At 37.5% G+C, this 25,289-nt stretch overlaps 1 protein-coding gene across 4 annotated transcripts in view; it reads left to right on the top strand.

Moving 5' to 3' along the window:
• Grm1 (glutamate metabotropic receptor 1) overlaps positions 1-25,289 on the top strand; it is a 300,312-nt gene that overhangs the window by 191,782 nt on the left and 83,241 nt on the right. For all 4 annotated transcript variants that reach the window (XM_070010072.1, XM_070010070.1, XM_070010074.1 and 1 more), the window contains exon 4: positions 16,171-16,406. In XM_070010072.1, coding sequence (XP_069866173.1) covers positions 16,171-16,406 — 236 coding nt within the window. The remainder of the gene's footprint in view (positions 1-16,170; positions 16,407-25,289) is intronic.

Genomic DNA, 25,289 nt, shown 5'->3' with positions numbered 1-25,289 from the left:
AATGAAAGGTTATATAGAACATTACATGTGCCAGGTAGTAAAAAAGACCTGTTCCCGAGACAGGTTCCCATAGTTACCATGAGTGAGGTCAGGTAGCAGTAGAAAAGGCATCAGATGACCTCAGGGGTAGACAAACAAAGCAGAGGATAGGGAGAGAATTCAGTCAAGAATCCAGTGTTTATCTTACAAAGTTAAGGAGAGTTGAAGGAAAGAGAGGGGAGGGACAGGATGGATGAGAATGTTGAGAGCGGTGGCATTGATTCATAAACTGCTTTGTTAAATGGCAACTCCTTTGTCCAATTACTTACAAATAATACAATGATTGTTAAAAAGCTAGCCAAGTTATACTTAGGATGTATGTGCTGTGTAGGTTGTACTTCAGCTAGTCAAAGTAACACCCACACCTTACGCATTTTATTCTAATCAAAGCCAGACTTTGCATTGTTTTGGCCAGCTCTCAATAGTTAGGGGTCAGTGTCATCGTTATTAAATACATTAGCACAGACAAAAAGCTTTCTGGTAGGTGGGAAGAAGTTATTACAAGTCACATTCGACCTATGGAAAAAACCATGAGAATTGGAGGAAGGAAAGATGTTTACATGGGTAAGAATGAGATAGGACAGCAATCTAGAAGGGAGTGCCTCTTGCATCTGGCTGAGATCAGTGGCCTGGAAAGTTCATCTGTAAATAGAGCAGAGCTGAGGCTGGTGGTCATCTGTGATGGGAGATGTCAAGGGTTCATTATGTATTCAAGAATGAGAAATAATCTTTGACCCAAAGCTACCAGGTGATCCATTTCCATTCTATCTCCTCCCTTCCATCCTCCATCCCTTGTCATTAAATTTAGGATATCTCAGATTTTTTTCTGGTAACACTTATGTAAAGGAGAATGTGACATCACTTAGGACCAGTACTCTAAAATTTTCATTCCAACTTCCACATAATGTAACCCAGTTTTTATTTACCTTTCTCTAACGTAAATCAATTCACAAATAAATTCATAATAGAAAGACCACTGAAGACAAATGGCAAATTCTTGGTCTCCCTGAAGGAAAAATTCAGGAGACAGACCTGAAGAGTCTTAACAGGACAAAATTTATTTGAAGCAAACAAATTCAAAGGTGATAGCATACCCTAGAGAGGCTGGGATGGGCAGCTTGACCAGGCTGTCCACTGACCTTGAACCCCTGGAAGCTAGACTATATTCAGCATGCTAATTTTTTTAATATTATTTTATTTTATTTGAGAACATACTGTACAGAGGGGCTATAATTACATGGGCAGGATAATGCATACATTTCTTACCAAGCATTGCAGCCTCCTCCTTTGTTTACCCTTCACCTCCCTTCCCAGCCTCCCCCCTCCCCCCACCCAATTATACCCCCCTCCCCCCCCACACCGACATTGTAAAGCTGGTTTTGCCATGACATTTTGTACTTCTCATTGTTGCAACAGGTCCACCTGAATCCTTAAACGACTTGTTTGTCCCCATCTCCTCCACATGGTATACTGACATCAAATATAGTGAAAGCGGGGGTTATACTGTGGAGGAGGGACATACAAAGCAACAAAGAAATAATCTTATAAATGCGTTAGAAACACATGCATGAAAGAAACGAAAACATTAAAATACATATTTAAGGGTTCATTTTCCTAACATCACATTATCTGACCTTTTCCGCTTGACTCATACCTATACTAGATATTGCAAATAAGGGAAACCATGGGACCTATGGGCCTGGCTTACTTCACTTAATATAATTTTTTCCAAACCTTTCCATTTCCTAACAAATGGGGAAATGTCATTCTTTCTGATGGAGGCATAGAATTCCATTGTGTATATATACCACATTTTTTTGATCCATTCATCTACTGAGGGGCATCTGGGTTGGTTCCATATCTTAGCTATGGTAAATAATGCTGCAATAAACATAGTTGTGCTGGTAGCTTTAGTGTGGTCTTGTTTGTAAACATTTGGGTAAATGCCCAAAAGTGGGATTGCTGGATCATAGGGGAGATCTATGTGAAGTCTTTTGAGGAACCTCCATACTTCAGCATGCTAATTTTTAATACATAATTGTGGAGAGTTCTGAGAAATGGGAAGGCTTTCCCAAGAACAAAGGAAGGGAACAGAGAGTGATTTAGCTAATAAGATGTCTTTAAAGAAAAGATGGCGATTTGAGGAGAGAACTGTACATAAAACTACACCTGTAATGAGGTATAGATGAGGCCTTTGGATAACCTTTAGAGAGTCACTGTGGAAGCTGCTCCTGGGGACTGTAGACCCCTGCATGGAGAAGATTCAAATGTGGTCAACCATTACGTTGGGACTGTGCAGGGACACAATGGGAAATGCACCTGAGGACAGTGCATATCTTTTCTCCGGCTCATTATGGTGTATTGTTCTCTGTCTGTGTGACAGAAACTGATATAGTTCCAGGACCTCACTGCTCATGTCCAGCTCAGCAAAGATATGAGGCCTATAGGCTCTTCTACTTTTACAAATTGGAAGTTAGGTACAGATCACCTAAGCTGTACCAAAACACAGCACTGGGAATTGGAGTGTTTCTGGTCCATGAGTCATCTATAATGCACATGTGATCGGTATAGAGACTTCTTGTTCCTCAATACTATTTCCTTCCACAATTCCTAGAAGCTCAAAATTGATTTCATATGCTGCAGTTTTGAGAATTCAACATTTGCTCCTTGGAGGTGTTCTGAGTCTATGCCTTTGCAGTGTTCAGGGCCTGCTCTTGCAGGCAGAAGAATGAGGAAGATCACTACTCAGATGATGAGAGCCTGGGGCTGCCAGGACTGGGGCGCTGGGTATATACCATTGAAGTTCACAGGCCCACATCTAACTTCTTCTTGCTAGCAGATTAGGAGATAATGGTTTAAAATAATGATACTATCAATGTGAAGACACTGATTTACTAGTGAACATGAACAATGGCACATCCAAAGATGTCCTTCTCTCTTGAGTGAGTTCAGCTATTTTTGTTTACAAATGTGCATAGTAAGAAATAGGTCTATGGCTTGACTTTTCTGTGGCCCCAGATTCTAAAATGATTGCAGCAGCACTACAGAGAAGTTTTGAAGATCAAGTCCTACGAATGCCAGGACATATAATGGTGAGAATGTTACATTCAGCTGCTTTGCTTTTTCCTCAGTGATTGCTAAGTCCTTAGAATCAAATGAGATCGAACACAGGCAATTCATGGCTGTTCATGAGAACAAATCCAATACGTGGTGTTCATTTCACTTTGCTCTTGACTGCCTTTAAAGAACCATAGAATTTGAAAGAAGAGACTTCTGTTTCACTGAGACAAATGTCTATTTGAGTAATACATTTCTTCTAATGCAGTAATGGATTATTTCTCTGTATAACTATCTTCACCTCTGTATACTTAGAAAAGTCGCCATGTTCCAGACCAATCTCTTCCTCCTCTCCTTCTATATTTCCTCCATCTCTTCCTCTTCTATGTTCTTCCTCTTCTTCCCCTTTCCTCCTCCCCCTTCCCTCTTTCCCTTCTTCCTCCTCTTCTTCTCCTTATCATCTTTCTTCCCCTCCTCCTCCTTTTCTTCCCCTCCTCCTCCTCCTCCTCCTCCTCCTCCTCCTCCTCCTCCTCCTCCTCCTCCTCCTCCTCCTCCTCCTCCTCCTCCTCCTCCTCCTCCTCCTCCCCCTCCTCCTCCTCTTCTCTTTTCTCTTCCTCTTCCTCCTGCTTCTTCTTGATGGGGCTTCACTATTTAGACCAAACTCTTGACTTTTCCCATCTCTGTTAATATCACTGCCATTCACCTGTTGATAGAAATGGAAATGATGGATTATTCTTTCCTTGCTTCCCTTATTCTTCACATCTAGCCCTTCCCATCAATAACACTGTATATCATTCTAAATCTGCCTCAGAGTCTTTAATCCATGTGTCCTACTTTCACAGACTCTTTAGCATCTTAACCTGTGGTGCAGAATGATTCAGAAGCCTCCAGTGAATCCTCTGGTTCATCTCCTTTCTTCTTTCAATCTTTCCTTAGAGCAGCCAGAAGAATATTTTTTCTTAATGTTAATCAGACCTTCACTCCCTTCCATAAAAGCCTTCTATAGATTCATATTGTGCTTAGCAATAAATAGCATCTTTGGTTCTGCCCTTTATATAATTATAGTTCATTTTACAGTATTCACAGTACACTATAGACCGTTCTTCCTATTCCTACTTTAGGTTTCTGTAAGAACTAAAGGGTAGAATGAGTGTAAATCACTTAGAATGGTGCAAATCACTTAGAATGGTGTCTAGCAGATGTCTCATTGCTATTTTGTTGCTGCCATTATTCATTTTATGCCTATTCTGTTCAATTTTGAGATCAAGACCTTTGTCTATTTTGTTCACAAGTCCATAGAAAGATACTTGACTATTTCACAGCTTTAAACATATAAGGAATTAAATCTATACTGATAAAGATATAGTCTATAGGAATTTTTTTGTTGTGAAAATACTGTACAGAGGGGTTACAATTACATGGGCAAGATAATGAGTACATTTCTTATCAAGCATTGTAGCCTCCTCCTTTGTTTCCCCTTCCCATCCCTCCTTTGCCCCCCCCACCCAATCCTCTTCCCCCCCCCCACCAAAGTTGTAAAGTTCGTTTTTCCACATAAAGACTTGTTCATCTCATTGTTACAATGGATCCACCTGTATCCCTATTTAAATGATTTGTTTTTTTTCCCTTCCCCTCCACAAATTATACCAACCTCAAATACAGTGAAAGCAGGGGTTATACCATGGGGGAGGGACATACAAACAACAAAGAAATAATGTTATAAATGTGTTAGAAACAATCACCTGAAAAAAAAAAACGTTTGAATACATATCTTAGGGTTCATTTCCCTAACATCAACCTATCTGACCTTTTCTGCTTGATTCAGACATATACTAGTTATTGCAAAAGGGAAACCATGGGACCTAAGTTTCTTTGGGCCTGGCTTACTTCACTTAATATAATGTTTTCCATTTCCTAACACAAATGGGGCAATGTCATTCTTTCTGATGGAGGCATAGAATTCCATTATGTATATATATATATATATATATATATATATATATATATATATATATATATATATATATATATCACATTTTCTTGATCCATTCATCTACTGAGGGGCATCTGGGTTGGTAGGAATTTTTTTTAATCTAAAGTTTAGTTCAGTCTTTTAGCTAATCTAAATGTTGCTACTACTACACCTCAAAGTCATTCAAATATTATACTTTCCTATGTGATTAAAAGTAGTCACATGTATCTTTATCTATGTTTGCTGTCTTGACATGGCTATCAACATTGAGTCCATCAATTCTCTTTTGAATTGAATTTAATGTATCTGACATATTTAAAATTCTAAAATCTGAGTTATTTAAAAAATTCATTAGTAGCCTTCTCCTTTCCCTTAAATTTCCAAAAATTGTCCCTTCTAAGGAAATTCAAAATACAAAAAGGTCCAAATTGAAGAACTAAATAAATGTGTTTTTTATTTACCAAGCTATATTTTACTTTAAAAGGATTTAGCATTTAAATAGTATGTTACTTTAAAATAGCATATCCACTTGCTTACTATTTTGGAAGTTAGATTGATTGCTGAAATGTCACAATTTTGCCTTTAAATGAAGTCAAAACATCCTTGTTTAAATGAAAAAGGGATTTCAAGTTCTTGAATGAATTTTGTGACAATGTATGCAAAATTGACTCTTTTCAATGCTACCAATATGTCAGCAGAGAAGTACATTTTGATTACATTTTGAATGTGCTAACTGAAAGAACTCCATGTTTAGATACAAGGAAGGCTCTAGAAAATTGATATTCACAGTTGTTAACAGTATGTTGCTGAAAGGGATTGAATATAAGCTTGTAAAATCCTGACTCAACTGACATTGATGACCTAAGCTAGTGAAAATAAAAAGAAATACATAATGATTAAAAAGTCTTGGGGGTAAAAATTCTAAAAACTGGCAGGCTCTTATATAGAATTTCATAAGACAATGAACAACCTGAAATGATACTAATTGTTTAATGACAAGCGTGTCATCCCTCGGGGGGCAATCAAATGTTTTAGTGTTATATAAATGTTAAGTGAAATCATGGCGTGGCAATTTTTCCTTATATTTGATTAGCATAGAGAGAGGATCTAATCATTGGTCTCAGGGGAAATAAATAAGAGCTTCAGAGGTTTTAAGAGAAAGTTTTGTTCTAATAATGAGTTCGTTTCAATTGTGAAGCCATTGGCTTGTTGGCCAAGAAAGAACAAAAGTCTACCACTAGATACATGGGTAGATGAATTGTAGCATATGCAATGTAACAACATTCAGCTATGAAAGCCAATGAATTGCTAGCTGGGCTTCATTGCTCAGGCCTTTAATCAGAGCTACACAAGAGGCTGAGGTCGGGAGGATCCCAGATCAAAGCTAGCCCAGACAGAAAAGTCCATGAGATTCCCTCCATGAGATTCTGTCTCCAAAGTAAGCAGCAAAAAGTTGGAGGCATAGCTCAAGTGGGAGAACACCAGCCCTGAATGAGAAAGCCAAACTGGAGGCCCTGACTTAAAATCCCACCACTGCCCCCGCCAATGAAAAGAAAAGAGAAGGAAATTAAATATTAAATTTTCATGTAAGTTCTAAAAAAAAACCCTGACAACTTCTTAAAAACATTAGACTAAGTATGGGAAGCTAGATCCCAAAGTCTACATATTATGGCACAGTATTTTCATGTAAGTTATTCAGGATGGATACAACTATAGAGACAGAAAGCAGATTGGTAATACAGGGAGGTAATATCAGGGAATAAGTACTTAATATCTATGTTAGTGGTGATGAAAATTTTGGAATTAGGTAGTGGTTATACAACATATTTGATGTTCTAAATACCACTTATTGTTTGTTTTCAATGGTTGATCTACGTGATGTAAATTTTACTTTAAATAATAATAATAGATTTCAGAAAGGAGAGGAAAGAAGGATGCTTGTTCTGGGTAAATTAGAATAATCTGCTTCAGCAGATTACGGGGTTCTAAGTTTTATTTTCTAATGAGGTCAACCAGATATAATAATCTTTGTATATATTATGCCAATATTGTTGCATTATATCATCCTCTTGCATTTATTGTTTTGGTAGCTTTTTTTTTTTTTTTACTGAATTTGAGAATATTTACTTTTAAACACCTCTAGATGAATTTGTAGGAGAGAATGATTATTTGTTCTTTGAACCACCTTCTTGAGTCAGGTTTGCTAATGAAAGTCCTCTAGGAAATTGGCCTTTTCTTCTTAGAGTTAAGACTTATTGACACCAAATATTTCACGGTACTGATCACTTAATTTTTGTTGCTGGTGTTTTGTCCACCAAGGGGTCTGAACTCTGGGCTTGGCACCTGTCCATGAGCTCTTTTGCTCAAGGCTAGCACTCTACCACTTAAGGAACAGTGCCACTTCTGTTTTCAGATGGATAATTTCAAGGATGAGTTTCCTGCTGGCGCTGGTTCTGAAACATTTCAGCCTCCTGAATAGCTAGGATTACAGACATAAGCTACCAATGCCTGTGTCTTATCATTTAACTTTCCATTTTAACTAAAACTTTACTTTTAATATATAAATTAGTTTATAGTTTGTAATTTATTCTAAATTTTATTGATTTGTGCCTTCTTTATTTTTCATCTGACCTCAGAAGACTGCATTGATGCTTTTTAATTTTTTTTGTTGTAAAGATACTGTACAGAGGGATTACAGGGATTACATGAATAAGGTAATGAGTACATTTCCTATCAAGCATTGTTACCCCCTCCTTTGTTTTTCGCCTACAAGCCCTTCCCTTCCTTAACTTCCCAACTCCTCCCTCCCCCACCCAAGTTGTAAAGTTCATTTTCAACGTAGTGTCTTGTACATCTCATTGCTACATCCTTATTTCAGCATTTTGTTCCTTTCCCCTCCCCAAATTAGAAAAATGTATATACAAGATGCAGGGCATCAGATTCAAATACAGTGACTACAGGGGTTATACCATGGGGGAAGAACATACAAAAGAAACCAAAAAAGCCACATAGTACGTAAAAACAACAGCAACAACATTCTATTAGGTGAAGTAAGCCAGGCCCAAAGAAACATAGGTCCCATGGTTTCCCTTATTTGCAATAACTTGTGTATGTCTAGGATAGTCTTTCCAGACAAACAGAAAAGTCCAAAAGCTATGTACATATGACTGCATAAGATGAGCTAAGCAAAATGAACCCTAAGATATTGATTCTTTTTTAAGGCTAAGTAAGCCACGTGTTCAAGCCTTGGCTTGTTTTTGAGATAGGGTTACACAGTGTAGCCCAGGCGGACATAAACAGCCTTCTAAGTCCTGTGACTACAGGCATGTGCCACGATACCCAGCTATAGCTTCTTAAGTTATATATTTAGCTCACTTATTTTAGCTTTCTTCTTTTTCTGATAGAGGCATTTCTGGCAATAAATGTCCTACAAAGAACCCCTTTAAGCTGAGTCCCATAATTTTTAATATGTAGCATTTTTTATTTATATTCATTTAGTACTATTTCTGCTTTCACAAAAACCTGAATTTACTTAGAAGTTTAATCTCTAAGTATTTTGAGCTACATGAATTATTTTCAATACTAATTTAAATTTTATGACTTCAGATATATGGGTTGTATGGGAATTTTTTTTTTTTTTGTCATGGGGACTGAACTCTGGGCCTGGGCACTGTCCCTCATCTCTTCAGCTCAAGGCTAGCGCTCTACCATTTGAGCCACAGTGCCACTTCTGGCTTTTTCTGGTTATGTGGTGCTGAAGAATCAAACCCAGGGCCTCATGCATGCAAGGCAAGCACTCTTCCACTGAGCCACCTTCCCAGCCCTATATGAGAATTTTTAAAAATGCTTATTATCTAGACTTATTTTTCCTAAATTTCCATAGGTGTCATAAAACTTTTTAACATGTTCTCTTCTTTTTCTATGATTCTAAATGGAGTGAGTGATATGGATTGGATGTTTACATTGTAAACATTGAGATTCCCTCCTCCCCTATAACGAATGTAAACTAATAAAAAGATTTTAAATATATCCATTTTACCTACCTATTATACTTCTCTCTGTGTGTATATGCTAATTTATTTAGCCAAGTTGCGAGAAAAATCAGGAATAATTCAGATATTCAAGACAAATTCATAAACTATATCTCTATTGACCATAGGCTACTTAAGGATAGTTTCCTTTTTCAAACAGTTGGATGGAGAAATTGGAAGTTAGTATAGATGGCTTATATTAGGTCTGTTAAGGGAATTCATTAATGACATTACAAAGCTATTGGATTCACTTTCAGAAAGCCACAAATTGCTGTGCTTTGACCTTTTGTTCAAGTCAGAAAGTTAAATCTAAAAAAAAAAAAAAGAACCACAAGAGATCCTGAAAACCCATTGTCATCTCAGAATGTAAGAAAGTAGCATCAGAAAATTACCCCTGCCCTTGAATCTGGCTGGCTTTCCTGACAACATAAACAAAGCACGCTCTTTCCTTTTGCTTCCTCCCTGTGATCTTTCCTCCATTCTTTTCTGCTACAAATTACACAATGCATAAAGTTATCTTCTGTACAGTGCTAAAGAAATATTCTTTGTGCCTGGCAGCATTCAGTTGAGCTACACCTTAGCTATCACAAACACTACAACCCAAGAGACTGTCCAGACACATCCAGTCCCCAAGAATAACTCAACCTAGCTATCTGGGGACTTGTACAAGTTGGATCACAGTTCAAGAACAGTTAAGGTAGAAAAAGTCTTTGAGATCCCAACTAACTGATTAACTGAACACAGTGATAATGCACCTCTTGTCCTATCATGGGAATTCTATCACAGGCAGGCAGATCAGGCAACGCCCACAAAAAGTAGGAGGAGGAGAAGGAAGGAAGAAAAGAAGGGAGAAAAGAATAACCTCTTCACAGCTAGACACGAATCATTCTTTCTCTTTTATTTTAATGTTTTTCTTTTGTGTGGTTGTTAATTGTACCTAACAAGAGGTTTTGTTATTCTCTTTTCATTTTATAAATCTCTCACTCATCTCTCAATATTCTTTGTGATACATATCTTCCTGCCCTACTTCTATTTATGTCCTGTGCTCACATGTGACATTAAATCAGCGGAGGGTGAGGATGTATACTGCCATTATCAAAGAATATTTTTTTTTCTCTTTCACAGAAATATGCATAGCTTTTGCTGCCAGTCCAATGTGTATCAGCACAGTCTTCCTCTCAAGTCTTAAGACTCATTAAGGCAAAGGCTGCTGAAATAGTAGGTAGATGGTAATGGAAATTGTAGTGATGAGTTAGGAGACCACTGAACAATCTCTGTTTTGACCACAGTGGAGCTAGTGTTGACCCTAGTCAAGCCAAAATCCAAGGCTTCAAATTCTACTCAAATCTTCCAGAATTGGAGCCTCAACTTGGTAACTATGATCTAGATCTGGTAGAATTCTAGAGCCAATAGGATTTGGGGCTATATGGAATTATCTCAGAGCATGATTCTATTTTTGTTTTGTTTTGTTTTCTGTTGAGCATATGGAATATTTCTCTGAGGTTTCTGCACAGTGGGGTGAGGTTGAGCTCATGTGACACTTTACTATGATTGTCATTTTAGGATCTCTTTACCTATGATTCTATACAAATTTACAAGCCACATAGATTTTTATTGGATGCCCACCACTGTAAATTTTACTTTGGGGTGGTGTTGGATATTTTGTGTTTCTGAAAATGGAATAAAATACAACCATAAAGAAAAAATCATATTATTTGAAGGAAAATGGATAGAATTAGAGAGCATGTTAAGTGAGATAAGCCAGTATGGAAAGGCCAAATATTGTATGTTTTTGCTTATTGTGGATGTTAGATCTAAAAGACATACTTATGGACACATACATCCATACATATACATAAATACTGTATATATACACAAAAATATGATTTTAACTAAGGACTGTTTAGGGAACTAGAAATATGAAAGAAAGATGAAGTTGAATAAATTTGAAATACATTGCAATTTCATATGAACATGGCATAAGGAATCTCCATGAAGCTGTGTTCAATAAGATGTTAGAGGAGTAGAGAAAGAGAGAGCAATTGAGGCAATTACTCTGATTATGCACATCTTAACTGTCATTTGGTTCAATTGATAGAGACTGAAAACATAAATGACAGGAATGTGAAACAGGTTCAGTGGGGGAGGAGGCAGGTAAGAATAGGAGGTCTGGAGGCCTAATAGAGGGCAAAGGAGGTGGATATGGTCAAAGTACTTTATATGCATGCATTAAACTAGGACAATGAAGCCTGTTGAACTTGTTTGAAGAAGTGGCATAGGGGTCAGGGAGAGTGATAATGAGGGTGATCTAGATGCATTGTCTGTGAGCATGGAAATGTCACAACGAGCCCTCTTGAACAACCAATGTATGCTCATAAAAATCATAAAATAAGAAAATAAAAATATGAATCTTCACAGTCTCTGTGGCTCAAGCCTATAAAACCCAAGCTACATGCTAGATAGAATTGGATCAAAGGATCAAAACCATCTCAGGAAATAAAGAGATTTCAGAGACTTCTGACATGGTAGTCACATGGTAAAGCGCAAGTTAGAGGATCACAAACCAGGCCACCAGGAGCCTAGACTTTACCACAAAAAGAACCAAGAAAGAAAGAAGAGGAGGGGGTTTAGTCGGAAGGCAAGCCTCATTGATCAAGTGCTCACCTGGCTAGCATGAGGCTCTGATGAGTTCAGTTCTCAGTTCTTAAAAAAAAAAAAAAAAGTAATAATTAGCCAGGTGATGGTGGCTCACGCCTGTAATCGTAGCTACTCAGGAAGCTGAGATCTGAGGATCATGGTTCAAAACACCAGCCAGGGCAGGAAAGTCTGTAAGACTCATCTCCAATACACCACTAGAAAACCGGAAGTGGCGCTATGGCTCAAGCAGTAGAGCACTAGCCTTGAGCTGATAGAGCTGAGGGACAGTGCCCAGGCCCAGAGTTCAAGCCCCACAACTGACAATAATAATAATAATAATATTGTATTCCTATTTTTTAGTATCCATTTGCTAATTAAATTATTTTAACTGATATGCTGCAAAAGTAATATTACTGGTGGGAGTAGCAATAGAATTTTCTTGTTATTAATATTAGAAGTTATGAGGGAGGAGAAGAATAATTATTCAAGTATATGTGAAATCATACAGGGAAGGGAATATTGAACAGCCTTTTGAAGAACTACAATCTAAAAAATGTTGAGAAGGAGATTCTTGCGTTGCTTTCTATTCGACAGTCACCCTGCACCTCCACAATCTGCAGCTTTGTTTCCAGACTCCAGCTAGGAGATGGAACACTAATAATTGGGAAACAGATGGAGCAGCAGAAGCTGCCAGAGGCTTTGTATGTGCCTCATGGAATGTGGCTCTGTCTGAGGCCGGGTTACCACCCAGCTCAGCAGAATCCACTCCTGTGCCTTGCGGGGTGACCAGGTGACTCCAAGTCATCTCAGGCCAAGCACAGGCCACACCACCTCCGTCTAAGAAAGATCCTGGGCCTGGAATTGTGCAAGCTGCTGGCTCCCTCTTTTTAAGGTGTAGTTTACAGATAATTCACTGCAATAATATCCACACCAAAAATACCAACGCCATTCAACAGCAAAAGGTCCTCCTTCATTCCGTGTAAGCGTACTTTACGAGTGAGAGGGAAAACTATTTAAGGGATAAAAATGAAGAGTTGCTTTGCAGACATTTTTTTCAGCATCTATTTTATACCATCCCTTGCTTCTTACCTCTGATAGATTCATAAGCTCATGTAACATCTCAGACTCATATTTTTATTCACCGAGTAATCCTACTTGAATAATTTCTCCATCACACCCTGCTTTTCCATGACTTTTGTGATCCCTTGTATTTAACACTATCACTTCTGGAAGGGAGACCAATCTTTTGTGAGGGCAAAGGCTTCCATCAATGACTGAGAGGAATCAGGGCTCCAGACAAAGCTGTACTCTGTGTACCTCTGTTGGCTGGGTCAAGGACAGAAGGTCAGAGTTTTCTGTGTCTGGCATTGACACATAATTTTATTTGTTTTTATAAAACTGAGCATGGCTCAGAAATGTTAAAAAATGAATGTAGAAATATATTATTAAGAACACATGCTATAATCGTTTTGTAAAGTTGTGAGATTGCAGATTTTTGTACCTATTACCAACAAAAGAAATCTCATAGAATATTAAACTTATAGAGCAATATAATTTGAACCTTGCATTTACATCAAAAGTAATTCTTATGTGGACATGGTCGTAAACACTTGAAATCTCAGCGTATAGAAGGTAGTGGCAATTGAATCCTGGGTTCAAGGTCATCCTGGCTACAGAGCATATTTGAGACTATCCAGGGAGATAGATGAGTAGATAGACAGACTGGCAGATAATTCGTTTTCTGAGACAAGCTCTTACGAAAACAAAAAAACCAAAAGCTATAGGTCATTTTGATTTTGAATAGTAAACTCCTAGGCAGATTTTGGAGTTTGTGAAAGTCCAACTAATTTTACTTTCACCTTCCTTTTAAACAGGATCCAAGCTTCAGTGCAAATCTGCAGGCTGCTGAGGTCATAGTGAAGTTATAAATAGAAGTGTATTTTAATGTAAATTAAACTAAGTGGGCCTCTCAGGATTGAACAAACAGAAAGATGAATGTGTCGGTCTTTCTGATCAACTTCCTGGGCATTGCACTGAGTGATACTGAGTGGAAGACTTGTGTGAATAGAGTGCACAGAGCATACAGGACAGCAGGCCGGCCCTGATCAGGAGTGGGCTGGGGACCCTGTGGGGACTTACCCCAGTTCTCACACTCGAAGTTTCCAGGTACTCACCCCTACTTCCTGTCACCTTCTCTGTGCTTTACCTGCCCTGCGCTGTCTCCAAAGTCCTTAACGTGCCACACTTAAATCCCTCTCCTCGTTATCTGAATAATGTTAATGTGTCCTTTGGATCTCAGGTCTCCATCACTTTCTTCAGGAAGCTATAGACCCCAACACACACATGTAGAGACACACCCACTTAGGTTAAACTCCAAACCCTCCCCCACCACGGTCCTGAATGCTTCTTCCTTAATCTCCTAGAATTTATCATCCTTTAGTGTCTGTTTCCCCACAAGTCTGTAGCATCCACCATGAGACAGGCAATAGCATATCTTATTCTCAGTTATAGCATCTTGGTGACTGCTTAGTAAATGTGGAAGGAAGAGAGGAAGAGAGGGAGGGAAAAAGGAAGGAAGAAAGAAAGGTAGGAAGAATGTTCAGGAAGTGGGGAAAACTGTATATCATAGCATCTCTTCTAGCAAATTTAGAGACATATAAAGAGCACTCCGTGTAGGCTGCACTGTACCTCAAAAAATCCTTCTAACTTGATCATGGTAAATCAGCTCTACTTCCTGTGACTCGACCTATTGTACACACAGCTCAAATCTAGTTCACCAGTCAGATTCTGGACAGAAGCTGAACCAATTAGCTCAGCTAAGCAGAAAACACATTTGTCCCTATTGAGCTCAGGTAACAAGAGGTGAGCTATGGTGGGTGAAATGCACTTGGCTCAGTTCCCTGCTCTGTGAAAAGCCTATAAGATACTTTCTCTGGCAAAGGCTCTGTGATTATGTCTTACTAACTGCAGGGTTTCTCTCTGTAGGAGAGGAATAAATCTACTCCCTGACCAAGACAGTCTTACTGTCCCTCTCATTCCCACTGAACTTTAGAACTTTAGACTTCTTCCTGAGCCAGAACCCTTGCCTTCCCTTTACTTAGATTATTTACCCTAGAAAACTTTTCATTGTAAATGCCTTCTCTGCCCCTTGAGCTATATCTAAGTCTTCCCCCATTCTCGGCCAATTCAGGGACAACTTTCTCCTAGACCCGGGAGTCATCTCTTTAAAACATTATCAAGAATGATGGGAAAAAAAACTCTGTCTCCTATTTTCTTTGGGAAGATGATATTTTGATCAATTTGACCAATGTCATCACTAATATCCCATAGTACTGTTGGCTAGTTCACTTTAGCAGTTAAAAATCTTCCATTATTTTTCTTCAGAGGAATAGAATTTAGTAATTCTCACATATTGCTTTTGTCTTGAATAAAACCTTCTTTGCTTAACTCTGGTTCTGTTTTTCATTGACATCCTCTGAATTCTGGTTCATATATATATACCTGAATTAAATGGGTGCTCTATCACTTAGGGTAGATGTGAATGCTATAGAAAAATTTCTAACCCATTCAATAAAATGTCAGTGAGATTACATTTACCGAGAAGGATCATTCTTTTTCTATTTAGGAGTGAGGTATTTTTTTCTATTAGTACTATTGTTTTAGAATAATAGCGGGGAAGAAATCTGGCTATTTCTTGTAAAAGGCATGATTCAAAGCTTAAGAAGTTTGTGTTCTACCTAATTCAATTCTAGTAAGGTCTTGTTTGCAATACTAAAGTCATGCTGTGCTCTTATTGTGCAGGCTCTGAGGCCTAGGATTAAGTTCTTCCATTTTGGAGAGTAATTGATGAGCTTTGTGGTTTACTGGTAAAGATGACTGCATTAACTGCTAAGGATTGCCTAGATCCAGCCAGACTTACCTACTTGTCACACGTTTTTCTATCTCAGTCCAAGTGACTAGCACAGGATCTGTTGACTAATGAATGCTTAATGGATGCTAGTTATTACAACTGTTATTACAATGGTCTTCACCATCATGTTCTCTACTGTAAAACAGAAACAAATGAGATCTTCTAGTTTCACAATGTTCTGCTTTTTCTTTTCATTTTTCTTTCCTTTCTTTTTCTTTCTTTCTTCTTCTTCTTCTTCTTCTTCTTCTTCTTCTTCTTCTTCTTCTTCTTCTTCTTCTTCTTCTTCTTCTTCTTCTTCTTCTTCTTCTTCTTCTTCTTCTTCTTCTTCTTCTTCTTCTTCTTCTTCTTCTTCTTCTTCTTCTTCTTCTTCTTCTTCTTCTTCTTCTTCTTCTTCTTTGTTTTTAACCAAAAAGTGAGCCATGGATTGTTATAGTAGATTTTTAGCCTTTCATATGTACCTCTGACATCTATTTGTGAGATCTTTTGTCTTTTTCTCTCCCCATCCCATACCCTGCCACTTCTAGTGATGGATGGGCAGACAGAGATGAAGTCATCGAAGGTTACGAGGTGGAAGCCAACGGAGGAATCACCATAAAGCTGCAGTCTCCAGAGGTCAGGTCCTTTGATGATTATTTCCTGAAACTGAGGCTGGACACAAATACAAGAAATCCCTGGTTCCCTGAGTTCTGGCAACATCGTTTCCAGTGTCGTCTACCAGGACATCTTCTGGAAAATCCCAACTTCAAAAAAGTCTGCACAGGTAACGCACGTGTTCACCAAATAATACTCAACAGCTACTGTCATGTTGTCCTTGGGCCAAATTACAGATGGTTAGATGAGACTAAAATGCATCAGGGCTAGAGATCCAAAGACAAAATTTCTTCTTAGTTTAAAAATTCACTAAGAAGGGGAAGAAACATTACTTCTTGAATTTATGGTCCTGTATTCTGGGAAGACTGCTTTTGTCTCTGGTGGAATAAGTAGAAATAATATAAACAAACAAACAAACAAACAAACAAACAAACAAATAAATAAATAAATAAATAAATAAATAAATAAATAAATGAGAACAGACAACATAACCAAATAAAGAGCAAACTGAATAGTCAGGTATCTAGCCCTCAGACGGGGTGGGTGGGGCTATTTGATTTCTTTCTTAGGAGATAATTGCCACAGAAGTAAATGAGCAACTTTGGTTTTATCTTCTCAACACCCCCTCCCCAACTGCTTTAATAGACAATTAAGAAGGAAATGAGGTAATATCATCTTAAGCCATACAACCAGCATGATGTTTGGGGACACAGGTGCCAAGAAATTGGACTGTCTTCTGTCTACCAAACATCCCTAGATAGATGGCTTTATTGTAGGGTTTCTTGGAAAGTACCTTGGGAGCTAAGCTGTTATTTGAGGTTTTCAATATTCACAGCATATATAATTGTTAAAGTTATAGCTTGGCTTCCTTAACATGTATGTTTGTGCATTGTTTTTATATTATGCTTGAATCTCAGACAAAGTTTCAAAAGTGATGACAGCATTTTGTAAACAAGTTTGTGTTTGCATTTCATTCTGGTGTCAAGTTCAGAGAGTTCTTCCCTGTGTCCTGAGTTCAAAAGAAGGCAGAAAGCTTTTCAAAATTTCTGTTTGGGCCTAATTACAAAGCATACTAATTCTTTTCTGCTAGAATTTTATCTTCAATAGTTTTATTGTGTATTGTGTAATGCATGCATTCCTGCTTTTATCTTTTTGTTTCTGTGAACTTAGCATCATGTTATTGGCAAATAACAAACTTTCATTGTATATTATGATCAAGTTGAAATTCTCACATATCAAATGAATTCTGTAGTCTCACAATGAAAATATTGAACTATTTATGAAATTTAAAGAGAAGTAAAATTATCCTTTCTAGACTATGGATAACTACTGTTTCATCACTCTGCCTAGTGTACTTCTAGTATTCTGAGAAGGTTTATATTGGTTTTCATCTCTACAGAAGCTTTTATTGAACTTGATTTCAGATATCAATATTTAACTGGAGTTTATAGGCACTACATCCCTAGTTGGAATATTAAGGGTCCTGAGCCAACACTGAGCAATTTGGAAATCACTGTGGTTAATTAAAAAATGCTTCATGTAAAGTCCACATCACTGTTTAATTAGTTGGATACACTGAGGATCTTGGAGATATGTTGGAAAAATCTCTGACTACAACCAAAGCCTAGCTCCTAAAAATTTAAGCATTTTCAAGATCATGGAAAAAGTAAGTAGAAAGCAAAGCCTAGACTCTCTCTCTTAGTAAATGACTTAACTACTTAAGGGATATGTATCACTGTCACAACGGCCTAGTGCTTTATCATTTCTGATGAGAAATCTTAGGAAGATATCCTGGAAGCTGATCGAATATAGGATTTAGAAGTACAGCCAGTGGGTACAGTGCCAGCTCATGTATCCATGCATCATATGACTTGGATGACCACACTTATTTTCTGAGTCTCAGTTTCCTCAACTGAACATAATAAAAAAAATTGTCTGCCCCAAGCTTATCCTTGTGAAAATTGAATAATATAATACAAGTGACTTACTTTGTAAGGAAATAATAATCTGAATACATCATTCCTTGGTATCCACCGAGAATTAATTACAGGATGTTCGCCCATCTACAAATATCAAGATATGAGGATTCTCATAGTAATATTTGTATAACATATACAAACACTCAAAGCTCTGTATTGCATAAATACATCATACAATGTAAATTCTATGTAAGTAGCAGTACATTGTATTGTTTAGGGAATAATGACAAGTGGAAACTCTGTATGTATTCATTGCAGATACATTTTTCAAATAATTCCAACCTACAAATGATTGATTCCCCACATGTGGGGGTTAAGTGGACTTACATAAATATAAAATCTTCATACTAGAATCATGTCTTTGCATAAAGCAAAGGAAGTATAGATTTTGAAGTTAGTAATATAACATCATATTATCATAGGATGTGCAAACTAGGAAAACTAAGCACTAAGTCATTAGTAAGCTGTCCTTCTTCAGCATGTGTCAATGTAGATCCTTGCTTTTACTTTCTTTAGTTTATAAGGTTTTATTATTGTTTTCTCATTTTTATAAGTAAATATAGCTTGTGGTAATAATTCATGAGAAAGATGAAGAAAGGCTGTTGTTTCATTCCTATTAGACACTTAAGTATTTCATATTTTTTCATATTTTTCCATGTATTATTTTAAATAGTGTACCTGATATTCTATATTGCTTCTTAAATATGAATAATACTTTTTTGTAAGTTTATGACTTTTTCTCTGTTATTAAATATTTACATTCTTAAGGGCTATACAGTCATTCTGCCTACAGCAAAAGTATAACTAATTTAACTATTTTCATTCTTCCTACACATGTGGGGAGTTTTGATTCTTCTTCAGTAAAGATAAAATCTGCTTTAGTACTGTAATAAAATTCTCCTTTCTAATCTCTATTTTTCATTTTTAGATTTTTGCTTTGTTTTGGTTTTGGCAGTACTGGGGTTTGAATTCAAGGTCTTGTGTTTGCCAGGCTGGCATGATACCACTAAGCCACATCTCAAGTCCTTTTGATAATTTTTGTTTTTCTTTCTACCCAGGCTGGCTTTGAACTGTGATCCTCAGATCTAAGCCTCCTGAGTAACTAAGATTACAGGCATGAGCCACTGGTACCTGCCCTTTGGATAATTTTTTAAAGCTGTGTTTCTGTATTTGTCAGTTTTCTCACTGTAGTGACAAGGTTCCCAACACAAACAACTGACAAGAGGAAGGAATTATTTTGGCTCACAGTTGCAGTCAGCTCAATCCATGATGCCTTGGTCCCATGTACATTCTTGAACAGAACATCTTGGTGGTGGGCACATGGGGTGGAGGAGGTTGTTCATCTCATGGCAGACAGGAAGCAAAGAGACAAGAAGAGGCTAAGACCAGGTATCACCTTCACAGGAACACCTCCAGTGCCCTACTTCCTCTAGTAGACTCCACCTTCTAACTTTCAGAACCTTCCAAAAGAGCACCACCAAATGAGCACCAAACATCCTGTGGAGGCACAGGCATTAAATATTCAGATCATAGCTGTTTCTAAAAGCTAAGTTAAATTTCCAGAAGTTCAGTCAAAAGTTGAGACTATTCCTGTAGCCTTTGAAATAAAGTGTTTCAAAAAGCACCTCCTACTAGAACTGCGTGAAACTCTACATTTCTCCCCCACCTCCCATTTTGCTTTCATAGTTATAATCACAGTGCACATGTAACTGGGTCTTATTTTTTCCTTAAGATTATGCTTCATGTTTCTGCTGATTCGACATGGTTCTAGAACCACCACTTTAATAGCCCTTTTAAGTTCCATCCAATGAAAGACTATTGTTATTTAACCATTCTTATATTGTGGAACCAGAAAGTTATTTCCACTTTTCCTTGTTAAAACAGTGAATATGGGACAGAGGTTTTTCATGGTTGGTGCTATTACTATTTTTGGAACATTCTTGTACAATGGATTTCTAAATATGTAATTATGAATCTAAAGGCATGATAGTTTAGAGGACTCTTAAAAACACATTAGGAAATTTTCTTGCAACATAGCTCTACAAATATTTGCTGTAACTAGCTGTTTATATTAATATTATCAACTTACTGGGGCTTCCTGTGTTCTTATTAGGTTTTTTGTTGTTAGTTTGTTTTTAATTCAGTGAATTTAAAACTACAATTTAGTTTCCTCCTCTTATTCTAGCAACAGGAAGCAGAATTGATGCAATATTTCTTAAAAGATAGTATGCATTTTTATTTGAATATTGTCTAAGGTATAATGAAAAAAAGTTTGGTTGGTGTCTTGCTAATAGCTCATAGTAAGATAATGACATCTTGTATGATGTTGTGGTTGGAATATTTCCTCAAAACTCATGCTGGTATTTAAAGGCTCTGGGATCACATTTGAAGGTAGGACTTATGCAGTTTGACTAGGCCATTTAAGAAACCTTAAGGTTAGATTAATTCCATTATCATAAGAGTGGGATCTTCAGATGGACCTAAGTTTGACCTCCCACACTATACTTTGGGCTGTTCCAACACAAAGGAAGATCACAGATTCAGCCCTTCAATCTTAGACTTCTCAGCCCCCAGAACTAGGAGCCAAATACATTTATATTGGTAATAATTTATCCATGTAACATTTTACCATAGTAATAGAAAATGAACCAAGATAAATGATAAGATAAAATTTCAAGACTTATAAGCAAAAGGAATCTTAGCCTAGCAGCTTGGAGACAACTATTAACAACTTTTCAACTACTACTGATTATAATAATATAGTTGCTTTGTCATTTTTTAAACTTTGTGGACATTCCACTTTGAATTAGCTTATGATGTACAGACAGACAAAACTGGCCCATTACAGTTTGATTCAGACCAAGAGGCTCTGGAAACTGAGATAGGTCTCAGTTTATTTTAGCCCAACGGTCCCTAAAGTAATAACTTCCCTTTTTTTCCTTCAGGATGTTTGGCCCAAGTGGTAATTTGCATGCCTGAGGATTATAATTTTCTTATTTATATTTAGCTAAAATGTTGAAAATATTTGAGTTTGTGAAAGGGCTGACTCAGTTTCTAAGGTCTTTGAAATACGGCTTTGCAGCTTCATGAAAAGAAAGGATTTTGTTCTCCTTTTATTTTTCTTTTTGGTCTGAGACTGGGGCTAAAACTCCATACTTGATGCTAGTGCTCTACACACTGAGCCACATCTCCAACCCCTGCTCTCTACCTCTTAAATCTCTATTGCCTTACAATACATGAATTCCAAGCTGAGGACTCTAGAAGCTGGTCACACTCCCTTTCTTGCTCTTGGAATTCTACTTCAGGTGTATGGACAAGTCTGAGTTAGCCTCTAGTACATGAAAAACAGTGTGTATCCAATACAGAATGACCTCTTTAGGAGGTGTCCTGAATCAGTCAGACCCCAGCCAACTGATGCATGAACAAGCCCAGTTGAGAAAAGTCGCAGCTGGCCAATCAAGGGCAGCAGAACTTACCAGGTCACTCCCACATTCATGACCTAAACAAATTCAATTTGTTATTTTAAGCCAGTAGAGCTTAGAGTTGGGGAGGGGATTATAACATAGATATATTGGGGGTAGTAAATAATTGATAAATGATCTCTGTAGCTTTGATATCCATGATCCTTACACAGAACAATGGCTGACAACTTATTTGAGAAACATAATTCCTTGATGCTATTTTTTTATTCACTCCTGGGTTCTTTTCACTATCAAGATATGTGACTGAGAATATACCATCACACTGAGACCTCTAAGTATTTTCCATAATTCTATTATTTCTGCTTTTGGAAGTGATAGTTAAGGTAAAGGAACAGTATTTTCCATAATTCTATTATTTCTGCTTTTGGAAGTGATAGTTAAGGTAAAGGAACATTTTTTCAGCCATATTAAGAACCAAGTCTTTAGTCACAATAGCTATTAACTGTGATCCTTTATGAAGCATAATAGAATCAAGGTTGCCATATCTTTAAACAGCTTCCTGAGTAGATTCTCTAATGTCAAATTTTCTCGTAGATGTTTTTCTGAAAACAAACCTCATTTCCCAAGTTCACTTCTGTGGTCTGATGAGGGGAGTGTGGCCTTATATAATTAGCCCATCAGTTATACTTACACTATAAATCCTGTGTCACTAGGCTTTATTATTATCCTGGGGAATTGTTCTGCCTTTGAAGGAACTGCTTGTCAAACCCACCACAATGAATGCTGTGAAGTAGTATTGAATATGATGTGATAATCACCTGGGTCTGTGTAGATGCAATCTCACAATTCGATTTGACAGCTTAATTTATTTACTAATTAGTCTCTCTCTGGAGTGTCACTGGCTGGTAGACACCAGCATTGCTATGACTCAAATCCTTACAGAAGTTTGGTGGTTATCCAAAGGAACTACACAGTGACAAGTATTTAAAATTTGTTAGAAATGCCAACATATTGAACCCATCTGGACTTGTCTTGGGTAGCTCTATCTGATCTTTCAGTCAATTTAATAGCATTATCCAATCCAGTTGTCTAAATGAATAGCTCAAGCCCTGGAATGCTGTAAATAATAAAGTTGTCCTGTAGAGCAAAGTTCTCAAGCCTAATTAAAATGTCAGGAAAGCTCTTTCAGAAAGCATTTACCTTTACCATACTATACTAACTGAAGTATTTATTTTAAAGGCAGGCATAAATTCCTATTTCAAATTTATGAGTCATTTATCACTTCACAAAAAATTTCTACCACTGGAACCATCTATCATTGTCTGAGTTGAGCTGATGCTAACATTTTGTCTCTGGCTATTGTATCTGAAGCAGTTGATGAGAGTTTAGGCATCTGATACTGAGACAATCTCTTCTGTTTCTTGTATTTGTTTATTGGCAGGATAGTTTTGCACTGAAATATCCAGCAGGTCATGGCCAAATGCTAGCTTTAATGAAGCCCAGATTTTACGTAATTACTGGTTGTATTAATTTTTTAAAGTTGCAGTAACAAAATTACTACAAACTCAGTAGCTTAAGCAACATGACTTTATTACATTATATTCAGTCTGAAAAGAATCTTACTAGGCTACCATAAAAATATCAGTGTGTCTACATTCTTTCATGAAAAGCCTAGGTGAGAATCTATTTCCTTGCTTCTTCTAACTTCTAGAAGCTAATAATATCCATTGACTCATGCTCTTGTTGCTTCTTATCCAAAGCTCTAAACATTGTATTTCATCCATCTGGCCTTTCTTCCTCAACCAGGCCTTTTTGGATCATAATGAGCATAGACTTTCACATATTCATGGGATGGAATTGTGCCCAGTTAGATTATCAAAGTCTCTTACTATATAGCTTAACTTATGCACAAGTTCAGAGCTTAGGATGTGGCCTTCTTTGTGGCCTTCTTTGTCTATTGCACATTAAATATCTAGCTAAAGTAAGGATTAGGTTCTGTACATCCTTTGTGGTGTGTGTGTGTGTGTGTGTGTGTGTGTGTGTGTGTGTGTGTGTGTGTGTGCATGTGTGTGTGCGTGCATGCGCGCGTGTCAGTGTGTGTTTCTGAGGGCTGAACATAGGCCCTCATGCATGCCTGATAAGTGCTGGGCCACTGAGCTGCATTTTGGCACCATTGAGTACTTTTTACAATCTGCTTCTTTAACTTCTGCTGTTGCCCTGCTTCTGTGGACAGTTGCTGATAGGTCTTTGGGAACAGATTTTAAGTCATTTTCATTGTGTTTTGAAAGCATTACAGTACGGGAACAATTGAAAATGTGTGCCTCTTTAGTTAACTTACTCTCAGAAAGGTCTCCAAATTCTCCTTGGCCTTGTATGATGGAGCACTGGAGACTTTCTGCAAGGGCCAAGTAGCTCTCATTCTGCATCTTAGTTGAAACCTTTGGGTCCCTTGACGGATTCTAAATCTCCAGTGGTTGTAATCATTTTTAGTCTCATCTAATTATTTTTTTCTTCACAAAACCCTTTCAAATCATGTTTTCTTTCCATCTAGTTTTTCAGTCACAACATGTTCCAGTAGCCATGCCTACCACTATAGACTTAATTATATATATATATATATATATATATATATATATATATATAGTTGTAAAGATACTGTACAGAGGAGTTACAGTTACATGAGCAAGGTAATGAATCCATTTCCTATTAAGCATTGTTACCTCCTCCTTTGTTTTTCTCCTACCATCCCTTCCCTCCCCACCTCCCCATACAGACTTAATTTTAAGTAAATTTGACCTCAAAGACATCTATTGGAAAGCCACAGTCTTAGTTTCTTCTGTTTTTTTTTCTATTTCCTTCATCTGAAAAATTTATGGATGTCAAATTATCCTTTCCAAGATTTTAACAAAATAATGAGTCTTTTCTTGGTCTTTGCTATGATTCTGAGTTTTCATTGGCATTTTATAGGTATCTTAAACCTTCTGAGTTTAATCGATCTTTTAACACTTGGAAATGAGAACTGATTCCATCTCATCTCTGCACATTTGATTTTCTGGACTCTTTGCCTAAACATGCAAAGTCACAGAATAAAAAAAAATCTACTATCAATTTATGGCAGGTGATAATATTACTGAGTATTTTATCATGGCATGATAATAGATTTGTGTCCTTTTAGACCCTGGCTACAGCTTCTGTACCATCTGTAAGGGTTGCTGAAAGGAGACCACCATGTGGGTCAGGCAGAAGAGAGTTTATTTGGGAGAGCCAAACTGCCAGCCTGCACCAGATGTAGATGTGCAGAGAGAAAATGAATGGCAGGGAGAGATTACATAGGGAAAGGTGAGGAGGAGGTGTGGCCATAGAGGATATGAAAGTGACCTCAGAGCCTGGGGAAACACTCACTGGCTGAAAGAGGCATAACCAGGGCCGATGCGGAAGTGACCTCAGAGGATGCAAAGTGACCCCAGAGCCTGGAGTCCTTTTGCTGGCTCACAGGCAGGTGACTGGCAGTCAGGTGATTGGCAGTTACAGGAGATTACTGGTTTTAAGCAGGCGATTTCTGGAAAGGGTACATGCTGTCCTTCAAGAAGAGGAATGAGGGAGCCTAGGGCCTGTTCTCCCAGGCAGATCTAACACCATCTACTACCTGCT

This window comes from Dipodomys merriami, unplaced genomic scaffold, assembly GCF_024711535.1.
Source record: "Dipodomys merriami isolate MVZ:Mamm:240054 unplaced genomic scaffold, mDipMer1.0.p SCAF_8, whole genome shotgun sequence".
Taxonomy (NCBI): Eukaryota; Metazoa; Chordata; class Mammalia; order Rodentia; family Heteromyidae; genus Dipodomys; species Dipodomys merriami.
This window is presented reverse-complemented; position numbering and strand designations above follow the sequence as displayed.